The following is a 23,628-nucleotide window of genomic DNA, read 5'->3' as shown; positions in this document are numbered from 1 at the left end:
AGATCATACAAACATTTTGGCTGATTTATGGCATCTAAGGCTTTAAAACACTACATATACACTGTGTGTGTCTGTGTGTGTGTGTATATATATATATATATATATATATATATATATATATATATATATATAAACGTATATGACTCCTTTTCTCATGGCTTTTTATCTTTTTTTGCTTTGAAAAGCACATTTACATAAAAAAGAGAAGAGATTTCACCCTTGCGTGACTTAGCACAGAGTATTTCGAACCTCAGTTGCTGAAGAAGCTCCACTGACTCTTAACCACATCACTTTCTGACCCTTTAACTTGTTGTTGTTGTTTTTTACAGCAGACACACTCCCACACAGCTACTGAAATAATGCAGCATGGGGCACAACTGTCAAGACTGAAGTGTTTCATGAATTTATATATATATATATATATAAATATATATATATATATATATATATATATATATATATATATTTATATAAACTACAATTTTACCCTCAGGTAAGTACAGTATATACTGTGTATATATATATATAAACTTATATGAACTCAAGTTTCATGTCTGAGTCACTTACAGTCTCACTACGGTCTCTAGAATAATAACACTAATGATGATGATAATAAATCTATACGTTAGAACTCCTGTCATATGTAAACAACAACAAAAAGGGAGACTTGACACTAGTTGTCTTGGTATCCATGTTTTGTGACAAAAATCTGATTTATTTGTACAAGATACAAAAATGTAAACATGGCAAAATAAATAGTTAAAAGAAGATTGTATGATTTGGACTCATGCACGATCCCTGCGCTTACTGATGCACTTTGTTTCGCCGTCGGCTAGATTTCCAAGTGCAAAAGCATGATGACGAGATCTACAATTCAAGTAACAAATGACACCTAATGATACAAATAGACTATTTTACAAGGTAGTGATAGTTCCCAATTTTACAAAAATGTACACATAGAATATTCACAAATGTCTGATATGCTACTGTGCGGTGTAGGTCCACGTACAGGGTCCAGCGTCTCTCAGCGTCGGTGTCCTGTCAGGGGAAGGCTATGTCACCTCCATGGCCACAGTGGTGTCTGATAATCCGTTCAGTGCCAGCCTCTCCGGCTCGTGTTTATCCCTAAAAGGAAAAAAAAAAAACAACCAAAAATGGTGTTTAATGTCTAAAAGGACTAAATGCCAAATGAAGGCTTAGAGCGGAGAAGGTTAAGGGCCTTTCTCAAGGGCCCCCCTCCCAGTGGCAGCTTTGCAGTGCTGGGGCTTGAACCCTGACCTTCTGATCAACAACCCAGAGCCTTAACCACATGTGCTTTCTGTTACTGAACACTTTTCCCTTACAGATTTACCTGCCAAGTGTGACTTTAGGAACGCGCTCCAGACTGCTGCTGGCCAAGCTGGCGAGCTTTAACGTGGGCGACGAGGGGGCACAGGGTCGTGCAGGAGACACCACACTCACATGGGGCACAGACTGGGGCACAGCAGGCGGGCGGGCAGAGGACGACGAGCCTGAGGAGACGCTGCCGACTCCGAGCGGAGACGAACAGCTGAACTTATTCTGTCTGGAGCTTCCTGTTGATAATTAGAGATGAAGGTGAAGGTATAGTTACTGTTATAGTTATTCATGCTTTGTCATTACATTCGGTTTATATTCTGACATGCAAAATAAAATGCGCTAAAACAAAATCTTTTTCAAAAACCCTCCAGACTGGAAGCTGACCTGAATTTGTAAGGACACCGTTGACGCCGGTGCTGTGAGGTTTGAGATCCTTGTTTGAGCCGCTGACCACAGCAGAGGCAGCGAAGTGAGCGCTGGCTGAGTCTAACGTCTTGGACAGACTGCTAGAGGAGGCTGATTTCTACAAGGCAGGCAGAGAGGTACGTGAGTGTGTGTTTAAGACAAGCTCCCTGTTCAGGGGAAACAACAGATTTGTTATAAATCAGTACAGGAGCCTTTTGTCAGCATTTATAAAATTATTTAAATGCTTTCGCATCTCCATTCCTGTGAAATCAAGGGTTGAGGATCGGGAAATCATGTGCAGGTGTCGCTCTGGGTGGTGTACGGTGATGCTCTGTGGTGTGTATAGTGTCGCTCTGGGTGGTGTGTATAGTGTCGCTCTGGGTGGTGTATAGTGTCGCTCTGGGGGAGGTGTATAGTGTCGCTCTGGGGGAGGTGTATAGTGTCGCTCTGGGGGAGGTGTATAGTGTCGCTCTGGGGGAGGTGTATAGTGTCGCTCTGGGTGGTGTATAGTGTCGCTCTGGGTGGTGTATAGTGTCGCTCTGGGTGGTGCGTATAGTGTCGCTCTGGGTGGTGCGTATAGTGTCGCTCTGGGTGGTGCGTATAGTGTCGCTCTGGGTGGCGCGTATAGTGTCGCTCTGGGGAAGGTGTATAGTGTCGCTCTGGGGGAGGTGTATAGTGTCGCTCTGGGGGAGGTGTATAGTGTCGCTCTGGGTGGTGTATAGTGTCGCTCTGGGTGGTGTATAGTGTCGCTCTGGGTGGTGCGTATAGTGTCGCTCTGGGTGGTGCGTATAGTGTCGCTCTGGGTGGCGCGTATAGTGTCGCTCTGGGCGGTGTATAGTGTCGCTCTGGGCGGTGTATAGTGTCGCTCTGGGCGGTGTATAGTGTCGCTCTGGGCGGTGTATAGTGTCGCTCTGGGCGGTGTATAGTGTCGCTCTGGGCGGTGTATAGTGTCGCTCTGGGCGGTGTATAGTGTCGCTCTGGGCGGTGTATAGTGTCGCTCTGGGCGGTGTATAGTGTCGCTCTGGGTGGTGTATAGTGTCGCTCTGGGGGAGGTGTATAGTGTCGCTCTGGGGGAGGTGTATAGTGTCGCTCTGGGGGAGGTGTATAGTGTCGCTCTGGGTGGTGTATAGTGTCGCTCTAGGTGGTGTATAGTGTCGCTCTGGGTGGTGTATAGTGTCGCACTGGGGGAGGTGTATAGTGTCGCTCTGGGGGAGGTGTATAGTGTCGCTCTGGGGGAGGTGTATAGTGTCGCTCTGGGGGAGGTGTATAGTGTCGCTCTGGGTGGTGTATAGTGTCGCTCTGGGTGGTGTATAGTGTCGCTCTGGGTGGTGTATAGTGTCGCTCTGGGTGGTGTATAGTGTCGCTCTGGGTGGTGTATAGTGTCGCTCTGGGTGGTGTATAGTGTCGCTCTGGGTGGTGTATAGTGTCGCTCTGGGTGGTGTATAGTGTCGCTCTGGGTGGTGTATAGTGTCGCTCTGGGTGGTGTATAGTGTCGCTCTGGGTGGTGTATAGTGTCGCTCTGGGGGGTGTATAGTGTCGCTCTGGGGGGTGTATAGTGTCGCTCTGGGTGGTGTATAGTGTCGCTCTGGGTGGTGTATAGTGTCGCTCTGGGTGGTGTATAGTGTCGCTCTGGGTGGTGTATAGTGTCGCTCTGGGTGGTGTATAGTGTCGCTCTGGGGGGTGTATAGTGTCGCTCTGGGGGGTGTATAGTGTCGCTCTGGGGGGTGTATAGTGTCGCTCTGGGTGGTGTATAGTGTCGCTCTGGGTGGTGTATAGTGTCGCTCTGGGTGGTGTATAGTGTCGCTCTGGGTGGTGTATAGTGTCGCTCTGGGTGGTGTATAGTACACTATGAGCTCCACATACAGACACATGTGCATGGGAATGTTCAGACACAGGGAGGGTCTGCGGGCCTTGCTGCTGGAGCATCTGAGCCAGCTGCTGCTGGTGAGACTGAAACTGCTCCTCTGTGATCCCACCTACACAGAGAAAGGGTTAGGAGTGAATAAATATTGATCGTTTAAAAAAAAAAAAAAAAGGCCTTATGCACACAAAACCGCAACCGCTGTCCATTTTGGTAAGTAGATCAGTAGGTCAGATGCAGGAAGCGGCTTTAATGTTTGCATTAACTCACGTATTTATTTAGAAGCTGAATGGAACAATTTGTACGACTGATGTATTTTTATACTGTAGAGAATGATGGCAGAATCAATTCATTTTCATCACCACTAGATGGCACAAGGGGACTTTCACTGGAACTACTCGGTCAATTTAAGTGACTGTTTTTGAGGATTAAAGACACTGTTTTTTTAACGTCATCAGTTGGTGCTATAATAAGTAACTACGTAAACACCAGGATTCTTAGACTGTAGAACCTTCAATAGATTCACACTTTTTATGACTATGATCCGATTCCCTTTCCTCAAATGTCAGATCAAGAAACTTGTAATGTCTGTAGACCGGCGGAGATTTTAGACTACTCATGTCTACAACCCACCTAAACTGCCGTTTCTCAAACCGTTGCTGACTGTCGTTCCTCTTCCTCCTTTCCTGTTGTCCTGAAGAGCGTCTGGTCTGCTCTCTTCCTTTCCGTTTTGGTTGAGGGCTCGTGGGCGGAAGTACCTTCGCCTGCAGGCCTGGATGTCGTGAAGGAGCTGAGCCAGAGAGCGCTGAGGCTTTGCGCTGGCTGATACGGGAAGGTGTGTGTTCGTCTGTGTGTCCGTGAGCGTGGGGAAGGGGTCAGAGGTGCTGATCGTGTCAGGGTCCAAGTGCCTGAGGACTCGGTCCAGATCCGATGAGGTTCGGTCGAGCAGAACTCTACAGCGGCGGCACAAAGACCACGTCAGATTTCAAGCAGGGGAAAAAAGCAGTCTTTAAATATGGGCTCCTTCGTTCCACTACAGGCACCAGGTGATCTTATTTTTTTATTATATATGATATTAAAAATGCTGCGACGTTCGCTAGGCTTATACGCACGACAGGTTCCTCATTTTGCATTGATGCTGGTAGTTCTGTTCTTGATACGTTACTTTTTTGCCCTGTGTGTTTATCATATTGCACTGAAACTTTAATCCTGTACCATGATACTATAGGCACCGTTTTTAATTCCACTGTGTGTACAGATTTGGAAAAAAAATGACTGGTTAACGGATGATGATAAAACACTTTCCCCGTGTGCATAAATAAAGCTTAAAAGGTATCAGATGACTGGTGGGATTAAGAGCAAACAAGACACTTGAACAAACAGGAGGAGGAGGAGGAAGAGGAGGAAAGCTACCTGCCGCCACGGCCCAGGCGTCTGCGCGTCACTCCTACGCAGCAGCGTGGCACCGACAGGGCTGTGAGGGAGTTTCTCTGACACAGAGCGTCGATGCCGTCCAGATGTGGTACAGGAGTGCAGCTCTTATCTGTGAGGGGCTACACACACACACACACACACACAAATGTTAAGACACTATAGCAACGATGTGTGTTAATGCTTGCTTGTACGTTTATTTTAATCCTCTCATACAAAAAAAAAACCTTGCTTGTGTGCCAGAAAGTAGCTACACAACATCTTTCTTATTAAAGTTTTATTACAATGAGCTCGAGACTCACAGCGAGGTAATGGCAACCGGCTCTACGTCTAAAAACAAAGCCTCCATCTGGGTCATTCTCCTCGTCCGGCTCAGATGACGGAGACTGGAAAAGAACAAAATGATATAGACGTTACCCTTAACGTCACGGCAGCACCGCCGCCAGTTTGATTTATTGTTTAATAAGGATTTAAACGCGTGTGTTTCTGACTGGTCCCTGTAACTGCTTACCAGTGGGTTTTCCTCCTCCCCGGAGCTGTGAAAGTCGTACTGTTTGATGTCGGCCTTGGTGACGGCATGCTGGCGTAGCGGCTCCAGCTTGGGTCTGCGCGTGTATTTTTTATGCCCCCGGGCGATGTCGAACTGAGGCTCGATCTTGACTGGAAAGTGGTACGTGTGGTGCTTCGGCACGGACTTGTGGGTCTAAAGAATCATAAAGGAGTGAGATGTGAGTGCGTATCTGGACACGCTGCTCCGGGTCGGTCCACAGACCTCCTGAATGATCGTCAGGCTACTGAAAACTTTTTAATGTGTTTGTTCATAATTAATGCAGCTAATCTAATGCATCCTGAAACTACAAATATTAGTGAAGCCTTAATGGTTGGCCTCCTGGCGCTCTAATAAACATTAAGTAGATAAGCGGAGTGGAAAAAAAAAGCACTTCGGGGCCTGTCGTTACTGGGAAATAATCAGTGTAGAGCTGGTGTGATGCAACACATTAGTTACTGTCATCACTCGAAAGTATTTACTCCCCACTTAAACTGCAGCGATTTTCCGACAATTCATATTCTTATTTATTAAAGAACGAAGCGCGGCTGGATGTACAGTAAATTTCAGAGACGCTGTTACATAAAAGTAATCAACGCCTCGTGACCGATCGGATCGACAATTCAACAGCGCTGTGATGTTTTTCCTACAGCGCTGCCATTATTTCTTTGCGCTGTCAGGAGACACGAGCGCTTCCCGAGCCAGAAATGAGACTTCACCTTCATTTTGTTTTCCACTTTATGCCGGTTCCCGTTGGGCAGACATATTGGAGCTGGGTAGACTGTTTTTTCTGCCAGTGGTGCTGAGACCTCGTTTAAAACGTCTCCGGAGAAATCACTCATTTGGTACCTGTGAAAGCAATAGGAAGTCAGCCACGTGTTCGGAAACACAACACTGTTCTGGTGAGGAATAACAACCTGAATCCTCTGGGTGTAAATTAGGCTGTGTTTCTTTGACCATCTGACACAAAACCTGTGTACAATTACTTATTTTATAATCGTGTGTGTGTCTGTGTGTTTGTTTGTGTGGGTCTGTGTGTGTGTGGGTCTGTAGGTGTACGTACGTGTCTGTAGGTGTGCGTACGTGTCTGTAGGTGTGCGTACGTGTCTGTAGGTGTGCGTGCGTGTCTGTAGAGGTGTGCGTGCGTGTCTGTAGAGGTGTGCGTGCGTGTCTGTAGAGGTGTGCGTGCGTGTCTGTAGAGGTGTGCGTGCGTGTCTGTAGAGGTGTGCGTGCGTGTCTGTAGAGGTGTGCGTGCGTGTCTGTAGAGGTGTGCGTGCGTGTCTGTAGAGGTGTGCGTGCGTGTCTGTAGAGGTGTGCGTGCGTGTCTGTAGAGGTGTGCGTGCGTGTCTGTAGAGGTGTGCGTGCGTGTCTGTAGAGGTGTGCGTGCGTGTCTGTAGAGGTGTGCGTGCGTGTCTGTAGAGGTGTGCGTGCGTGTCTGTAGAGGTGTGCGTGCGTGTCTGTAGAGGTGTGCGTGCGTGTCTGTAGAGGTGTGCGTGCGTGTCTGTAGAGGTGTGCGTGCGTGTCTGTAGAGGTGTGCGTGTCTGTGTGTCTGTAGGTGTGCGTGTCTGTGTGTCTGTAGGTGTGCGTGTCTGCGTGTCTGTAGGTGTGCGTGTCTGTGTGTCTGTAGGTGTGTGTGTGTGTACCTCTTCTCCACCACCTCCAGTGTGAGGTGCAGCAGCTCTCTCTTGCTCTTTTCCCTCTTCTTGACCATCTCTAGGATGGTGATGGCTCGGCTGAACTCCCGTCTCAGCTTCAGCATCTTTTCGTAGGACGCCTCGTCGTTTTTACGGTTCTGCGGTCGGAAAGTCGTCTCGTCACAAGTTTCTGACTAAAGCCTAATACGAGCAGGAAGCTCCTAAACGTCTTCCTGCTCCTCTGAGCTCCCGGCGTTTTCCTTTCCTGAATGCTTTTCTAGGCTTTCTGTGTTCAATTTTATTTCTAGTTCTAAAGGTCTGTATCATGATATAAGAAAACATTACACATAAAAGAATCAGACGGGTCGCAAATCTTAGTCTTTGAAGCATTGTAGTTGAATTTTTTTCTGAACACTTCTCTAAATGAGTCTTTTCAGACCTGCATGAACACAAAATGTTGGTGTGAGGTTACCTTCCTCGTCTGCATCTTCTCTGTGCGTCGGCGAAAAGCCACGTAGGCGTCGTTGTTGGTGGAGCCGTCGCGCTTTTCCTGCCTTATCTGCGGGATGAGCGAAGGCCCACGGCAGTTCTTCCTCTTCCTCACCCAATAGTCGTACACAGACTTGAGCAGGTAGTCGTCTTCGTTCAGGAGCAGTTTGGCCTCCTGCAGAGTCACCAGCTATAAAACGGAGACACGTTAATGAGACGCTATCCTCGTTTCTTAGGATTCAAATATCATAAAAAGCTAAAGCCAGTCGATTAGTTTCAATTCAATTTTTTATTTTAATCAAGACATTTTAGCAAAAAATTTTGTGGAAAATCTTCACAGTAGTCAAATACTGCTGTTGTAACATAATGGACCAAAGTCCTGAACCTATTTCTGGATATGTTTCTAATTTCAAGCTTGAAGCTGGTTTTATACTGTGGTTGTGCTTGTTGTTCTTCAGTTGCTTCATGTTCAGGTTCATCAGAGCAGATCATCTGGTCCACATGTTTAAATTGGCACAGGTTTTACACCGGATGCCCTTCCTGATGCGACCCTCCCGTTTACCCGGGCTTGGGCCCGGCGCTGAGCGTTAACTCTTCAGTGACTGGGTTCACTTCCTGCTCGGGAATCAAACCCGGGCCACGGCATTAAGAGCGCGAGATCCTGCCTGAGATCAAGCTTAAATCTGTTTTATACTATTGTTAAATAATTTCAATTTGTTCACAAATAAGAAAATATTTTAAAAAATGAACTGCCGACGATTTCAATCTTAAAGCGATTAAAAAATATCTAGAAATGAATTCAGTAAACTATTATTAATAAGAATTGGGCAAATGTTCTTTTTGGATGATTGTTATTAGACATACAAGATATTTTCACTTCCAGTTTGACATGACATGACTACGGCATGTTGTGATACCTGGTTAGCGCTGGCTTTCTCCAGCCTGTCCACCATGACCTCGAACTGGAGCGGCTTTAGCTCCATCTTGCGGTTCAGTCGATTGAGAAGCGTCTCGTCCTCCGAGTCCATGTCGTAGTCCGGCTGTTCGCTGTCCAGTCCGAAAGCTGTCGAGACGCAGGTCGAGAGGAAAAAACAAACAAAAAAAAAATGTACGTTAAATACGTTAAGTACGTTAACTAGATTGTTCTCGGTGGAAACGGAGAGAACGAGAGACTCACGCTGGATGTGGATGAGCTGCTTGGGCTGACGGAAGTCTCCTTTGTACAGGCGGTCGTAGTAGGTGATGTTGCCTTGAGTCTCGGGCACAGGGATGACCATACAGTCCTTCTTCTCCCTGAACACCTGCTGGGCACAGATGGCCCTCTGGAGATGGTGCTCCTGTGGGAGAACACTGGAGTGTTTAATAAGAGCTTAAACCGCATCGGGTAAAAGAAACGGATTCGAAACCGAAAAGGAAAAAAATCAGACAAATGAAAACAAGAGAAACATTTTGTATGGATTTAATTACTACACGGTGCACGTTAAAATGTTCACGTACACGATTGTCTGTAGATCTGAGAACTGACTATACATATATATAAATACTGTGTGTGTTTATCATTACCAAGCTGCATACTGATCGTGTTGTATAATTCTGAGATACTGGACATGAACAGTATGTTGTGTATTGAATAAGAACAGCATCATGAAATGGCAAGGCGATTTCTGCGCTTATATTTAGCTCAGGCTGAACGCTGCCTGCGGGGAAGCGATGCCAAGGCTCTACAGACGTTACACGATTTGCGTCAGTGTGCTGCGAGGTAATGAACAGAACGATTAAGTTTGAAACACTCATTAGCAGGTTATTGCATGTTACAATTAAAGCGTGTTAATGGCACCGACAGGGATGTTTAAACGGTCACTAAACGTTTGTAACCGTTATTAAATGTTTATTATTAAAAAATAAAAAAGGGACCAAGGCCTGGCGAGTAAACGATAGCTGATGAAAGCCGGTGCAACGTCTGCGCTACGGTATTAGTCGCTTTGCATAAATGGCGACCTCGAAGCCGCGGTGTTAGGAAGTTTCTCCTGAAGAAGTTGTTGAGAAAGCACTAAAGAAAACATGGGTTTTTGGGAAATCATGAACTTTTATGGGATTGGAGCTGAAGTTAATTATTTGTAGCACAGATTAAACCACCGCTAGTCTCTTTCTGATATTAGGTATCTGTGGCAGGTTTAAGGAGGAACATCTTCCCAAACTCAGGAATAAATACATTTTTATATATTTTATACACACGTTTATTATTATTATTATTATTTTCATGCAGTAGATTCCCTTGGCTTGTACTTATTTCATTTCATTTGTATTTTTATTCTATTTTATTTTATTTTTATTCTACTTTATTTTGTGCCCCAGACAGTCAGAGTTCACCTGCGTTCATCACGCACTACATCACCGATCACGCTGTTGGTTTCTGATTGGTGGAATGTTCTTGTGTAATAATCACGCTCTAGTGGCACAGCCAGTCAGGACCGAGGTGTTTAACTGTAACGCAGTTTCACCTTTGTCTACACTTTTATTTCCTTTTCAGATCTACAGGAATTGTATGACCCAACAGTACAGTGAACCACAACTTCACAAACTTGTTCCGCCTCTGTTTTTAGCCACAAACAGCACTTCCTGAATCTGAGACACACATAAGTCTAATGTTCTGATGCTGGTTGTGCACTTTGGGTTATAAAATACTGTTTTCTGTGCTGATTAACGTGAAGGTTTTCTTTCATTCGCACATACGGGGTAATTTTGACGCATCACGTTTAAACTGAGGTTTTTTGAGGTTAGATATTATGTTTATAGTTTTGCATATAAGCACAGTGCACATAAAGGAAAGTTTGACACGATTGTCTTTAAGAAAAAACTATTCTTCACAAGTTCACAGGAAATGATGGGATGCGCCCTGTAACGCACATCCCCACACATAAGCTCCTTAATATCAGATAATAAACAGCCCTTCCTGTGTTAGTGTGTGTGTTTGTGAACCTGCTAAAGTCACACTGTACAGACTGCACCTGAGTAATGGATCACTGTTACAAGTGTAGTGCAGTAAGGATGGATCACTTGTGTAGTGCAGTAAGGATGGATCACTAGTGTAGTGCAGTAAGGATGGATCACTGTTACAAGTGTAGTGCAGTAAGGATGGATCACTGTTACAAGTGTAGTGCAGTAAGGATGGATCACTGTTACAAGTGTAGTGCAGTAAGGATGGATCACTGTTACAAGTGTAGTGCAGTAAAGATGGATCACTGTTACAAGTGTAGTGCAGTAAGGATGGATCACTGTTACAAGTGTAGTGCAGTATGGATGGATCACTGTTACAAGTGTAGTGCAGTAAGGATGGATCACTGTTACAAGTGTAGTGCAGTATGGATGGATCACTGTTACAAGTGTAGTGCAGTATGGATGGATCACTAGTGTAGTGCAGTAAGGATGAATCACTAGTGTAGTGCAGTAAGGATGAATCACTAGTGTAGTGCAGTAAGGATGGATCACTAGTGTAGTGCAGTAAGGATGGATCACTAGTGTAGTGCAGTAAGGATGGATCACTAGTGTAGTGCAGTAAGGATGGATCACTAGTGTAGTGCAGTAAGGATGGATCACTAGTGTAGTGCAGTAAGGATGGATCACTAGTGTAGTGCAGTAAGGATGGATCACTAGTGTAGTGCAGTAAGGATGGATCACTAGTGTAGTGCAGTAAGGATGGATCACTAGTGTAGTGCAGTAAGGATGGATCACTAGTGTAGTGCAGTAAGGATGGATCACTAGTGTAGTGCAGTAAGGATGGATCACTAGTGTAGTGCAGTAAGGATGGATCACTAGTGTAGTGCAGTAAGGATGGATCACTAGTGTAGTGCAGTAAGGATGGATCACTAGTGTAGTGCAGTAAGGATGGATCACTGTTACAAGTGTAGTGCAGTAAAGATGGATCACTGTTACAAGTGTAGTGCAGTAAGGATGGATCACTGTTACAAGTGTAGTGCAGTATGGATGGATCACTGTTACAAGTGTAGTGCAGTAAGGATGGATCACTGTTACAAGTGTAGTGCAGTAAGGATGGATCACTGTTACAAGTGTAGTGCAGTATGGATGGATCACTAGTGTAGTGCAGTAAGGATGAATCACTAGTGTAGTGCAGTAAGGATGAATCACTAGTGTAGTGCAGTAAGGATGGATCACTAGTGTAGTGCAGTAAGGATGGATCACTAGTGTAGTGCAGTAAGGATGGATCACTAGTGTAGTGCAGTAAGGATGGATCACTAGTGTAGTGCAGTAAGGATGGATCACTAGTGTAGTGCAGTAAGGATGGATCACTAGTGTAGTGCAGTAAGGATGGATCACTAGTGTAGTGCAGTAAGGATGGATCACTAGTGTAGTGCAGTAAGGATGGATCACTAGTGTAGTGCAGTAAGGATGGATCACTAGTGTAGTGCAGTAAGGATGGATCACTAGTGTAGTGCAGTAAGGATGGATCACTAGTGTAGTGCAGTAAGGATGGATCACTAGTGTAGTGCAGTAAGGATGGATCACTAGTGTAGTGCAGTAAGGATGGATCACTAATGTAGTGCAGTAAGGATGGATCACTAGTGTAGTGCAGTAAGGATGGATCACTAGTGTAGTGCAGTAAGGATGGATCACTGAGTACTTTACATTATTTTGTTTTTCACACAATCGCACGTTCATGATAAAAAGCTTCCCATAAAGTTACTCATTAATATTATCTTAATGTAATATTAATTAAAAGAAGAGACGACGTCGGTGTTTATTTAAAAATCTGGTCTTTAATTCGTTAGAAACAAAAATATCTACTTTATCCTTCTACATTAAACGTACCGGAAGTTTACTTCACACGCTACTTTGACACTTTGACTAGCCGCTCTCTGCGCCTGCGCGACGCAGGACGTGACGTCGAGCACGTCCCTTACGGCGACTTGCGCCTACGTCACAGCGCCGTGTACTTACGCCGTCGACGTACAAACCTTACGTGACGTGCGTACAGAAGGCTGTTTACACGCCGCACTGTGCGCGTGCACGTGAATAGAGAATCCCGGTCACACACCTGAACCGTATAATAATAATAAATGAGTTTGATGTTAAAACACGTACCGATTCCTCCTCTTTCTCCATCCCAGTGGGCATCTGAGGCACCGCCCTGCTGATGGACACGCAGTCCGTTAAATCCGGGATGTCGCCGTTACCGTAAACCGGCAGCGGTTTGGCGGCGTCTAGCGCTCGCGCACGGAACGACAGTTTGCTCATTGTTTTCGGCCCTGAGAGGAAAAAAAAAAACAAAAAAACACAGCGGTTTGAAGGCGGAACCGAATCCGAACTACACCGAATATTCGCGCTGATTCACCGCCGAGGCGACTTTTATCTCATCCGTCGCGTTCATCGACTCCGTGTCGGTCGACGTGCGGCACTGAAGCTCATTTCTGGGGCGTTTATAGCGACACCGAACCCGCTTTTGTCCCCCGCTCCGTTCTCGGAGCCGCCGCAAACATGGCGGACATTAACCCAGAGACAGGGGCTCGCACAGCAATCCCGACAGCCACCGCGCGCGCGAACGCGCACGCACACAAACGCCAGGACGGGAGCCGCAGCGCGAACGCGCACGTCACGCACGCACGCACGTTTGTTGATCAGGACGAAAAAGGGGATTGAACGCGTGTAATACACGTGAATTCAGTACAAAATGCTAGTCTGAAGCACGGCCTTGATCTCTATTTATTAATTAATTTATTTATTTATTTATCTATCTATCTATCTATCTATCTATCTATCTATCTATCACACTGATCATATTTGAACAGATATCTGAGATGATGATGATGATGATGATGATGATGATGATGATGATGATGATCTCTGTTTGGTTGCATCCCATTCGTCTGGTCCGAGACACAGCATCACAACATGAGGATGGTGTGTGTGTGCGTGTGAGAGAGAGAGAGAGAGAGAGAGAGAGAGAGAGAGAGTGTGTATGTGTGTGAGAGTGTGTGTGTGAGAGAGAGAGAGAGAGTGTGTGTGTGTGTGTGTGTGTGTGTGTGTGTGTGAGAGAGAGAGAGAGAGAGAGAGAGAGTGTGTGTGTTACTTACAAAAGCACCATTACATAAGGGATATTAAATGACAGGTTGCTGTGGTGTGAAAAAGAAAAATAATTTCAAGGGTAAATTAAAAAAAAAAAAAGGTTTACAATAACCTGGTTGAATATTTATTTATTTATTTGTTTGTTTATTCATTTATTTAAATCGGAATGTTTAGTTAACATGTGGGTGCGATGGTCAAGGGTCCACATGCTATTTGCCATAACAGTGTATGAACTGAACTCAATGAACTTTTCCTCATACAAGGGACTGAGTTTATATTTAAACATTTCTTTATTCATTCATTCATTCATTTTTTTTTTAAACTCACAAATAATTTATCCAACACAAACATGAACCTGAGCTGGCTGTAGAGTAGTTTAGGGAATTGAACTTGCAAACCTCTGGTGTTAAAGACCGTATTCTCCATCATAACATTTTAATATGATCACTTCCTGTAGATGGAGCTGTTTGACCTTAACTGTGACCCACAGAACTACCCTTTCTTTTTTTTAAACCAAAAAAAAAAGCAAATCATTTATTGCTCAACACACCAGATTGCAGTTAAGCCAATCTTGATTCTGATTGGTCAGATCTTTGCATTGTTTCTGTATGACAGCTCAGGTAAGCTGATGTTTATGGTGACGTCAGTACAGGATCTAACTTATTAACTTGTTGATGTTTTACAGCACCATTAAAAAGCAGGATGTTGTTCATGAGTTAATGAATCGTTGTAATTGCTGGCAGGTTGCAGTGGTGTGAGAAGAGTAACACACTCCAGTACACATGGTTAATTAGAACCAGTTCACTTCAGGAGGTTATTTTGTTACATCACAACACCATTTGCCTACAAACACGACCAGCACAAACCTTTGAAGGAAAAAGAAAACCGTGCTAAAAAAAAGTCAGAGTCTAAATCACTAATGCCATCAAAATAGTTTCATACCTCATCTCGCTTTCATATCTGCTTCTTTTCACGTGTGTGATGCTGTCTGAAAGCTGAAATGAGGAACAGGGAAATAAATGACAAGATAAGAGTTGGGGATGTTGTTAGCTTTGTGGTTAAGGCCTACTGGTTGTGAGTTTGAATCTCAGGTCCACCAAGCTGCCACTGCTGGGCCCCTGAGCAAGGCCCTTGACTTGCTAGGGTTGGAAGGCATGAGTGAGTGGTTTAGCCCTCTGAGACTACAACTCACCAACCTTTGCATTATTATTATTATTATTATTATTATTATTATTATTATTATTACCACCTCACCAACTCTTCCAATGAGCAAATGAACGAATGTCCAATGGCCGTGCACTAACAACAGTGCCTCTCGCTGACCGGAATATGAAGTGTTTTGTTTAACAGCTTGACACGTACGTTTTAAAACAGCGCATAACTGAATGTACGAATGGAATTGTAGTCTTTAACTTTATTAGTAGTGTAAAATATTTTCAGACTTCAAAAAGACCAGGGGCTTTAAACAGTACACGAGTGGCTTACACCACCGAAGCCCCACCCTCACAACGGCTCTGCCCTTAATTGCTCACTTGTATAAAATGAACTTAAATGTAAGTCGCTCTGGATAAAATGCCAGAAATGTAAATGTTAAGATCTCTGAACAATCCTTGGTGTTTCAGCACAGGACCTCCAGTGTAATGTGCCTCAGTCTGAAAAACCGTAAATTTTTCACTTCTGTACAAAACGCTTGATCCCAAAACCAACCCAATTAATATCAGAAGACGCATCGCGGCACTACCGAACAGCACTAGGGAAGGTGTAGCCTAAATATAAAGACACATTCATCAGATGGTTGTTGTTGAGATGAATTTTATGGGGCAGACGCGCTCTTTAAAAGTAGTAATATATCTCCGAGCACACGGGAGCCCATCTGTTCGCTTAACGATGTCTCTGTATAATGTTCCTCACTACAACACAGCGTACTCATCTTCACTAGTCTGTCATTTTTCCATATTGTAAGTCATACTGTAATTTAGTCCCATGTAATAAATCAAAAAGCAGTGAAAGACAAGTCCCTGGTGTTCCCTGTGCAAAAACCTTTCTAAAGGAAATTTGGAGCGAGTTGAAATTTAGGACAGGAAGTCTTGGAACAGTAGGTAGCCCCTGTAATTGGGCAGTTTACCTGGCTGGTATATCTGACTCGCTGAATAAAAACTGGAACGTGAATCCATCTGTCCTTTCCAGGCCATGGAAGACTCTGGAATTCAGGCAGTGTGATGAATCGAATGTGACGAATCAGTATGACTTAAAGAAACGAAGAGCAAGCATTCGGCGTTCAGATTCGTCTACTGTCAGGGTGATCTAGTATTTATGCTCTATGTTGCTATGCAGTGTGTTTGCTGTCCTCTACCACGTCACTCAGCAGAAAGGGAAAGCCATAAGACCACCACTGACCGGATATTATCTGACCTCCTGGTTCATTCACAGCACAGCAGGGACACTGACATGGTTATTAGTGTGTGTGAGTGTGTGTGAGCGTGCATGCTTGCGCGTGTGTGTGTGTGTGTGTCAGGAAATATCCAACAAGCACTGGTGAGCTCTGATGATGATGATGCTCTTCTGTGGTGCTAATACGTGTGTCTTTTATAATACACTTCGTCTATAAAGAAACCTAGAGAAAGCTATTCAGTATGGATGCATGTACAGTGTCATGTTCGCTTCACACCTCCAGGGTTGGGGGTTTGATTTCTGCCTCCACACTGTGTGTGTATAAAGTGCTTCAGATGTTTCCTCTGTGTATTTGTGTTTTCACTAAATTGTGTGTGTCTAGGTATCATATCTCCTACCCGGATATTCTCCAGGTTCCCTGTGACCCAATGTAGAATAAACATTACAGAAAAAGGATGGATGGTATTTAAAGAAGACTTTTAAAGAGAATTAACTATAACTTTGCTGTTATATGAAAATATTTCAGTAAAAATATGTAGCTGATTGGCTTCGTTTCAAATCTTTCTTTTTTCCTGCATTTTCACATCCAGTTATTTTTTTTTTTTTTAGATGTTACATAAATGTACCACTGACCTCATGTTTGTGTTTTTTGCTAGATTTGTTCTTGCATCTCTGATCCATATCTCATACATATCTGTGCCACGAGGCGCAGGAACGGAACAGAAGTACGGACGAGACGAGTCAGAGCAGTCACTATACTTTATTCGAAGGAAGGAGTAGCATAAAATTTCATATGTACAATATGTAACAACGACTTCCAACCAGGCCCTGAATATGACTGTTAAATACTTTTACTTTTCGAATGGCGTGTCCGGGGTTACGGTAATACGTTTGCGTGCACCGACGATGGTACGGTGACGATCGGTGGCGTTGCAGTGAGCGGGAAAAAAAGTTCACTAAAAACCACAAAGTGCGTTTTTGTTGCCAGGAGAAAAAGAAAGAACTGAGAGAACCTGCTGGTCGATTCCCATTGAATGTTACATGTTTCACAACACGTGCACCATGTTGTCTGTCGTGCTACACTGCTTCATCGTGTTGTGATAACGTCAAGTCAGAACCGGGAAGTCTGAGGTAAAGAGACAAGATCAAGATTTTTTTTTTCTTTCTTTTTTTCTTTTTTTTTTTTTTTTAGTGTTTCACTAGACCAGTTGTATAAATAGAGCAAAACCACTTCTCATTTATTTGGAATAAAAATAACCTGTTTGGGCTGTGACATAAATTAATAAAACAACCTAAAGTACAGATATACAAAATAAACAACAATATTATTTTGCCATAATATTAATAAAGTGTTTTTGCTTTTGAAACCGTAAAAAAAAACAAAAAAAAAAACAACCTCATGCTACTTTTCACAATCTAAAACGTTATTCGTATTTACATACGGTGCACTGTTCAATCCAGTCTTCTGCAAACATGAGGGAAGTGAGGAGAAAGGATGCTTAGGGGTTGAGTAAGGATCTTTTTTTCAATGCTCTCACGTGACCCAGTGCCTCATCTACCCAGGGGTGAGGAAAGGAAACACAGGGCCGACTTTTGGTGAAGTCTCTCAAAGCCCTGATCGTCAGGATAACACTGAAAATCCCGGCTGTCTGAAACCGAAACCTCCTTACAGTCTGGTCTTTAAGGAGGCAGCATGAGCGTGTTTGTGCACTCGTGACCATCGCACCCTCGCGTGCTAGTCGAACATCTCGCTCCATGTTTAATCTTCTTTTTGCCGTCGTAATGGAAGTCTTTCCACTAGATGCTGTGAGGATTTGTGATCGATCGTCTACGAGAGCGTTAGTGAGATCAGACGCCGATGTTGGGTTTCAGTCATAGTTCCAGTTCATCCCGAAGGAGCAGGATTTAAGCCTCTTAGTATCAGTGAAGTGAAACTGTAGAACTGTTACTAGCGGTGTGTGTTTACAACATTGTGGCAACAGTTTGGAGAAGAAATCACATTTTCCTGCGATGGACAGGTGTCTACAGATTTATGGCCATACAGAGAAATTGTGGAGAATTTTGGTTTGGTGTAATTATTGCCACCTGCTGGTTAAAGCATAAATGATTTACAAAAAAAAAAACAGCACAGAAAATTCGTGGTGGCCCTCACAACTGAACCGTTTTTAACAGTCAGATAGGGAAGGTGCGGTTAAATCCGATTCTTACAAAATAGCGCCTATATCTGACTCGAAGATTTACGTTTATATGTAAATAACCACACAAAACGTTCGTCTAGACGAAACAAACTGACTAGATAATTAAACACTGGCTTAGTGTTCAGGCCGTCTATTCGCCAAATACACCGTCTGCGTCTTTGAACGAAAATAATTACAAATTACACGCAAACCTCTGTATTGCTCTCCCCCGCTAGATCGGACCGGATCGTGGTTAAAAAAAAAAAAAAAAAACACAAATCAATGCCTCACCGATTTCCGTATCAAACACACCGACAAGGCATTGGGGGGAAAAAAAAAACAGCTACGAGAAGCTACTAAACAATAGCAGTTGTTAGGCTTGAATCCAGACTGAGACTTCAGACAAGCCAGCTTTCCAGAAGTGAAAGAGCTTACCTGGTGTTTCGCGGATGACTTTTTCCCCGAAAACGCTAACGTGGCCAGTCAGCACCATGCAAATCAAATCATGTTGCAGAGACGCAAAGGATATTGCGTTAGAATGAGCGTTAGGACACTTGGTCTCTGAAGAAAGTTTATTTATATATGTATATATATACGCACATGTATATATACATATATATATACACATGTTGGCACCTGGTCAGAAGGATGAGCAGCACAATGCACGCGAGTGTCAGAGTTTGAGTGAGAATGCTGGAGTTGAGAGCACGCTTGCATACGGTCACACAGACCTGAGCGCTTTAGGATGGGTTAAAAAAATAGAATCACAACGGCGACCTGATTCTTCTCGACGGTAGTCACCGTAAACCCAGTGTTAATGAATGACACCAGCGTATGAAGATAATACTTGTGTGCAAGTCTTAGGACTCGATCTAAACCTTTTCACATGGCATCGTTTAGCTTGGTGACATCAAAATAACAACACATCAAGCTACAAAGTGGAACTAAAAATCCAGGGTGAAGTGGTTGAGTAAAGGACGTGATGAAGGCCTCTTGCATACACGATACGACATGGATCACCAGAATGGCACCGGAAGAGAAACGCTCGAAAGATAAAGGCTTCCTGAGACATGAACTATTCAAACGTGGTGACGCGTAGCCGCTAATCTGAGGCTAGATGTTTACGGTGTACGTATTTACACTTGGGTTAGGATCGGGGGTGAAGGAAGCCGTACTCGGGTTAGCTTGGGAAGCGGACGAGGATCTGCACAAATGAAAACAAAACACCCTGCTGAGGAAAAAAAAATAAAAATAAAAAAATCTGAATCAGGGAGAAGACCGATGACTGCTCGAGATTTCACGCACAAGAGTAAAAGAAATACGAGGCATGCACGTATGTCGATTGCCGTGAGTACACCGCAAACCTATACTGGTAAGTGCTTTCATATTTTCACAGAATTCATATATTTCAGGGATTTTCTTCTCAACAGGATTTGATAAAGTTCTAAAAACTGATTTTTTTTTTTTTTTTTACAATCAATTTGTCACAATGTTCAGAAAACAGTCACATTTTAAACGGCAGGGCAGCACGGAAAAGACACGGGCAATAAGACGAGTAATAGAAAGAAGGCAGAAAAACACTGGTTTATGAATGGCCATATTTTCTTGGCATAATCTGTCGTCATATATATATATATATATATATATATATATATATATATATATATATATATATATATATATATATAAATAAAGGGTCCCCCCGACCCCTTGTATTAAAAAGCTTCTGTGCCCGTTGCAGGTCAACAGATAGCTTCATAGTTTTTTTTTTCCTTTATATAGTGTTACAAAACAAACTTGTTATTAGGATGAGAAACTGAGGTATACCTTGTCGAGAGAGGTTCGTGGTTATTTGACAGAAACGCTGGGAGGGAAATCCAGAGATACAAAACGATCGTTTTTTTTTTTTTCGTCCTCTCGGTTGAATATACAGCAGTGACACGCTAGACATTCAGAAGCTGTTTCGTATTGGCATCGCAACAAGTCAAATGTGTTCTCAGAAAGTACTGTTGCCCTTTTTCCTTTTTTTTTGTACACTGAAATAAGGAAAGGAAGTTTTTTTTCTTTTTCTCCTTCTTTTCTCGGAGAAAAAAAAAGCTCTGTTTCTCTCTCATTCAGATGAAACAAGAGTGTCACTGTGTGTGACACTGTCCGGTTTCTAAAAGTCAGTGTGTCGCCTGAGGTCCTCTTGTTAGGTGTTCGGCCTGTCCGGAAAGCCTCATGACATGAGTTTGCACACACACACGCACTCTAAGTGCTACTGAAACGAGCACATTGTAAGATCCAGCAGTGGTGACCGCAACCAACCGAATATACAGTACAATCACCAGGGATTTCGAGCGAGCGGCTCTGAGCTGTGTGTGGGTTTTTTTTCGCCCATGTAACGTCACACGCTGTTCTCCTCTAGTCATAGACTGGATTCCTTGGGTGGAAAGTCCACGTTTGTCACCATGGTGACGACGGTGACGATGTCGTCGGGGGCGGAAATGCTGATGAGGCGCTGCACCTGTAGCACGCGCTCCTCTACGCAACCTGCTGAGAGACGAGCCTCGGCCTCGTGGTCCCAACACTCCTCTATGGTCTCACACAGCATGCTCAGACCCTGAGAGAGAGAGAGAGAGAGAGAGAGAGAGAGAGAGAGAGGAGAGAGAGTGAGAGAGAAGGAGAGAGAGAGAGGAGAGAGAGAGTGAGAGAGTGTGAGAGAGAAGGAGAGAGAGAGAGTGAGAGAGCGTGAGAGAGAAGGAGAGAGAGAAGGAGAGAGAGATAGAAAGAGAAAGAGTTGAGAGTGAGAGAGAGAGAGTGTGAGAGAGAAGGAGAGAGAGAGGAGAGAGAGAGAAAGAGGGAGAGAAGGAGAGAGAGAGTGAGAGAGCGTGAGAGAGAAGGAGAGAGAGAGAGAGAGAGTGTGAGAGAGAAGGAGAGAGGAGAGAGAGAGAAAGAGGGAGAAAGAGAGAGAGCGTGAGAGAAGGAGAGAGAGAGGAAGAGAGAGAAGGAGAGAGTGAGAGAGAGAGAGAGAAGGAGAGAGAGATAGAAAGAGAAAGAATTGAGAGAGAGGAGAGAGAAAGCGGGAGAAAGAGAGAGAGTGAGAGAGCGTGAGAGAGAAGGAGAGAGAGAGGAAAGAGAGAGAGAGAAAGAGGGAGAGAAGGAGAGAGAGAGTGAGAGAGCATGAGAGAGAAGGAGAGAGAGAGAGGAAGAGAGAGAAGGAGAGAGAGATAGAAAGAGAAAGAATTGAGAGAGAGGAGAGAGAGAGTGTGAGAGAGAGTGAGAAGAAGAGAGAGAGAGCGAAAGAGAAGGAGAGAGAGATAGAAAGAGAGAGTTGAGCGAGAGAGAGAGAGAGTGTGAGAGAGAAGGAGAGAGAGAGAGGGAGAGAGAGAGAGTGAGAGAGCGTGAGAGAGAAGGAGAGAGAGAGAGAGAGAAGGAGAGAGAGAGAGAGAGAGAGAGAGAGAGAGAGAGAGTGAAGGAGAGAGAGCGAGAGAGAAAGAGAAGGAGAGCGAGAGAGAAAGAGAAGGAGAGAGAGATAGAAAGAGAAAGAGTTGAGAGTGAGAGAGAGAGTGTGAGAGAGAAGGAGAGAGAGAGGAGAGAGGGAAAAAGAGAGAGATTGAGAGAGTGTGAGAGAGAAGGAGAGAGAGAGAGGAAGAGAGAGAAGGAGAGAGTGAGAGAGAGAGAGAAAGAAAGAGAAAATTGAGAGAGAGGAGAGAGAGAGCGTGAGAGAGAGTGAGAAGAAGAGAGAGAAGGAGAGAGAGAGAGAGATAAGGAGAGAGAGATAGAAAGAGAAAGAGTTGAGAGAGAGAGAGAGAGTGTGAGAGAGAAGGAGAGAGAGAGAGAGAGGGAGAGAGAGAGAGAAGGTGAGAGAGCGTGAGAGAGAAGGAGAGCGAGAGAGAGGAAGAGAGAGTGAGAGAGAGAGAGAGAGGGAGAGAGAGAGAAGGTGAGAGAGCGTGAGAGAGAAGGAGAGAGAGAGGAAGAGAGAGAAGGAGTGAGTGAGAGAGAGGGAGAGAGAGAGAGAGAAGGAGAGAGAGAGAAATAGAAAGAAAGAAAGAAAGAAAGAAAGAAAGAAAGAAAGAAAGAAAGAAAGAAAGAAAGAGAGAGTTGAGACAGAGAGAGAGATTATCGAAGAAAGAAAGAAAAGACAACATTAGAGAGACAAAAATGACAGAACGCAATAACAGAAACAGCACGTGGCAGTGTGGAAAAAATGATAATAAAAAAAAGAAGGAAAGACAAAAATACAGTTCAATTATGACAAGTCAAAACAAAAAGAGATAGAGGGGAAGAACACAACACAACGCTCATACTTTAATTACAGAAAGTCCCAGGAGAAAAGCATTACATAATCCTGAGTTATATCAGTATGGTCACTGGGCTGGTTACAGCTGAGTGTTAGAGGACGTACCGGATGTTTGTGCCAGCACTCGCGCAGTGTGGGCCTCAGTTTTTTATGCACAACCACTTCCTGCATGTCCTCTAGAGTGGGGTGCTGACCCACCTCCTCCTCAAACGGTAGCATGTACTCATCCACTGGACCTGAGAAGGCAAAAGGCAGAAGTCCATCACACGGTCAAGTTCACATCCACCTTCACTCACACTGATTCCTACAGACATGTTGGTTTAGAGGGTTTTCATAATAGATATGTTTAAAAAAAAAAAAAAGCCCTGAATTGTTGTTTTATATGGTCTAAGATTTTGAGACTATCTGACAGTCACATTAATACATGGTTCTTACACCATCTCAAAGTGCACTGCTCATGAAGACATTGGAGTGGAAGATCTCGAGTGTCCCTCACAGAGCCCTGAACACCGACTGAACCCTAGACCTCCTCACTCACATACAGGCGTGTGAAGTTCAGGTGTGCACAAACTTTCGCCCATATAGCGTATCATGGGCTTAAAGTAGTAGGGACTTGCAGCTTGGTTACTTGGTGAGAATTGGGTGGTTCTGTGTTAGTACAGAAAAATACAGAGATTTTCATTCAACCCGTGCAGAAAAAAGACGGCGGGCCGCATCGTAAAACACCGATACGGTGGAAACGCGTCTCAGTAGAGAACGTGCACATTCGCATTCATTTATTACTGCGAGTGAGTAGGACACGGAGCAAGAAGGAGACGACGATCCTGTCTTTCGCATGCTTGTACAGATACACTCCCTGCCTACTCGCTGTTGTCCATCACTTGATGTCATTTTATTTTGGCACCTCTGCTTATTAACTGTATAAAATATTCCTCAAGCTACGTTTGAGTCGGCTAGAAAATGCCTTGCGCGTGCTGGGTCATGCAGTACAT

General features: G+C 44.1%; 2 protein-coding genes across 4 annotated transcripts in view; both read right to left on the bottom strand.

The window, feature by feature from the left end:
* Positions 1-677: 677 nt before the first annotated feature.
* On the bottom strand, positions 678-13,245 carry epc2 (enhancer of polycomb homolog 2 (Drosophila)). The gene is made up of 14 exons (XM_060875724.1): positions 12,806-13,245; positions 8,883-9,042; positions 8,623-8,768; positions 7,689-7,895; positions 7,226-7,374; positions 6,302-6,431; positions 5,547-5,738; positions 5,338-5,421; positions 5,018-5,157; positions 4,238-4,557; positions 3,607-3,719; positions 1,723-1,861; positions 1,352-1,574; positions 678-1,125 (listed from the first exon to the last, which is right to left on the bottom strand). Exons 1-14 carry the CDS (start codon positions 12,956-12,958, stop codon positions 1,053-1,055), a joined length of 2,229 nt encoding a protein of 742 aa, XP_060731707.1. The 5' UTR covers positions 12,959-13,245; the 3' UTR covers positions 678-1,052.
* Positions 13,246-16,918: 3,673 nt separating this feature from the next.
* Positions 16,919-23,628, bottom strand: part of acvr2aa (activin A receptor type 2Aa) — a 42,521-nt gene continuing 35,811 nt past the window's right edge. For 2 of the 3 annotated variants that reach the window (XM_060875722.1, XM_060875721.1), the window contains exons 10-11: positions 22,742-22,872; positions 16,919-20,956 (exon numbers count right to left, since the gene is read on the bottom strand). In XM_060875722.1, the coding sequence (XP_060731705.1) occupies positions 20,762-20,956; positions 22,742-22,872 (326 nt within the window). In that variant the 3' untranslated portion in view covers positions 16,919-20,761. The remainder of the gene's footprint in view (positions 20,957-22,741; positions 22,873-23,628) is intronic. The other variant, XR_009648934.1, reaches the window with a different exon arrangement.

Source organism: Tachysurus vachellii, chromosome 8 (genome assembly GCF_030014155.1).
Source record: "Tachysurus vachellii isolate PV-2020 chromosome 8, HZAU_Pvac_v1, whole genome shotgun sequence".
NCBI classification, from domain to species: Eukaryota; Metazoa; Chordata; class Actinopteri; order Siluriformes; family Bagridae; genus Tachysurus; species Tachysurus vachellii.
Note: the sequence above shows the minus strand (reverse complement) of the source record. Positions and strands in the feature narration are given on the sequence as shown.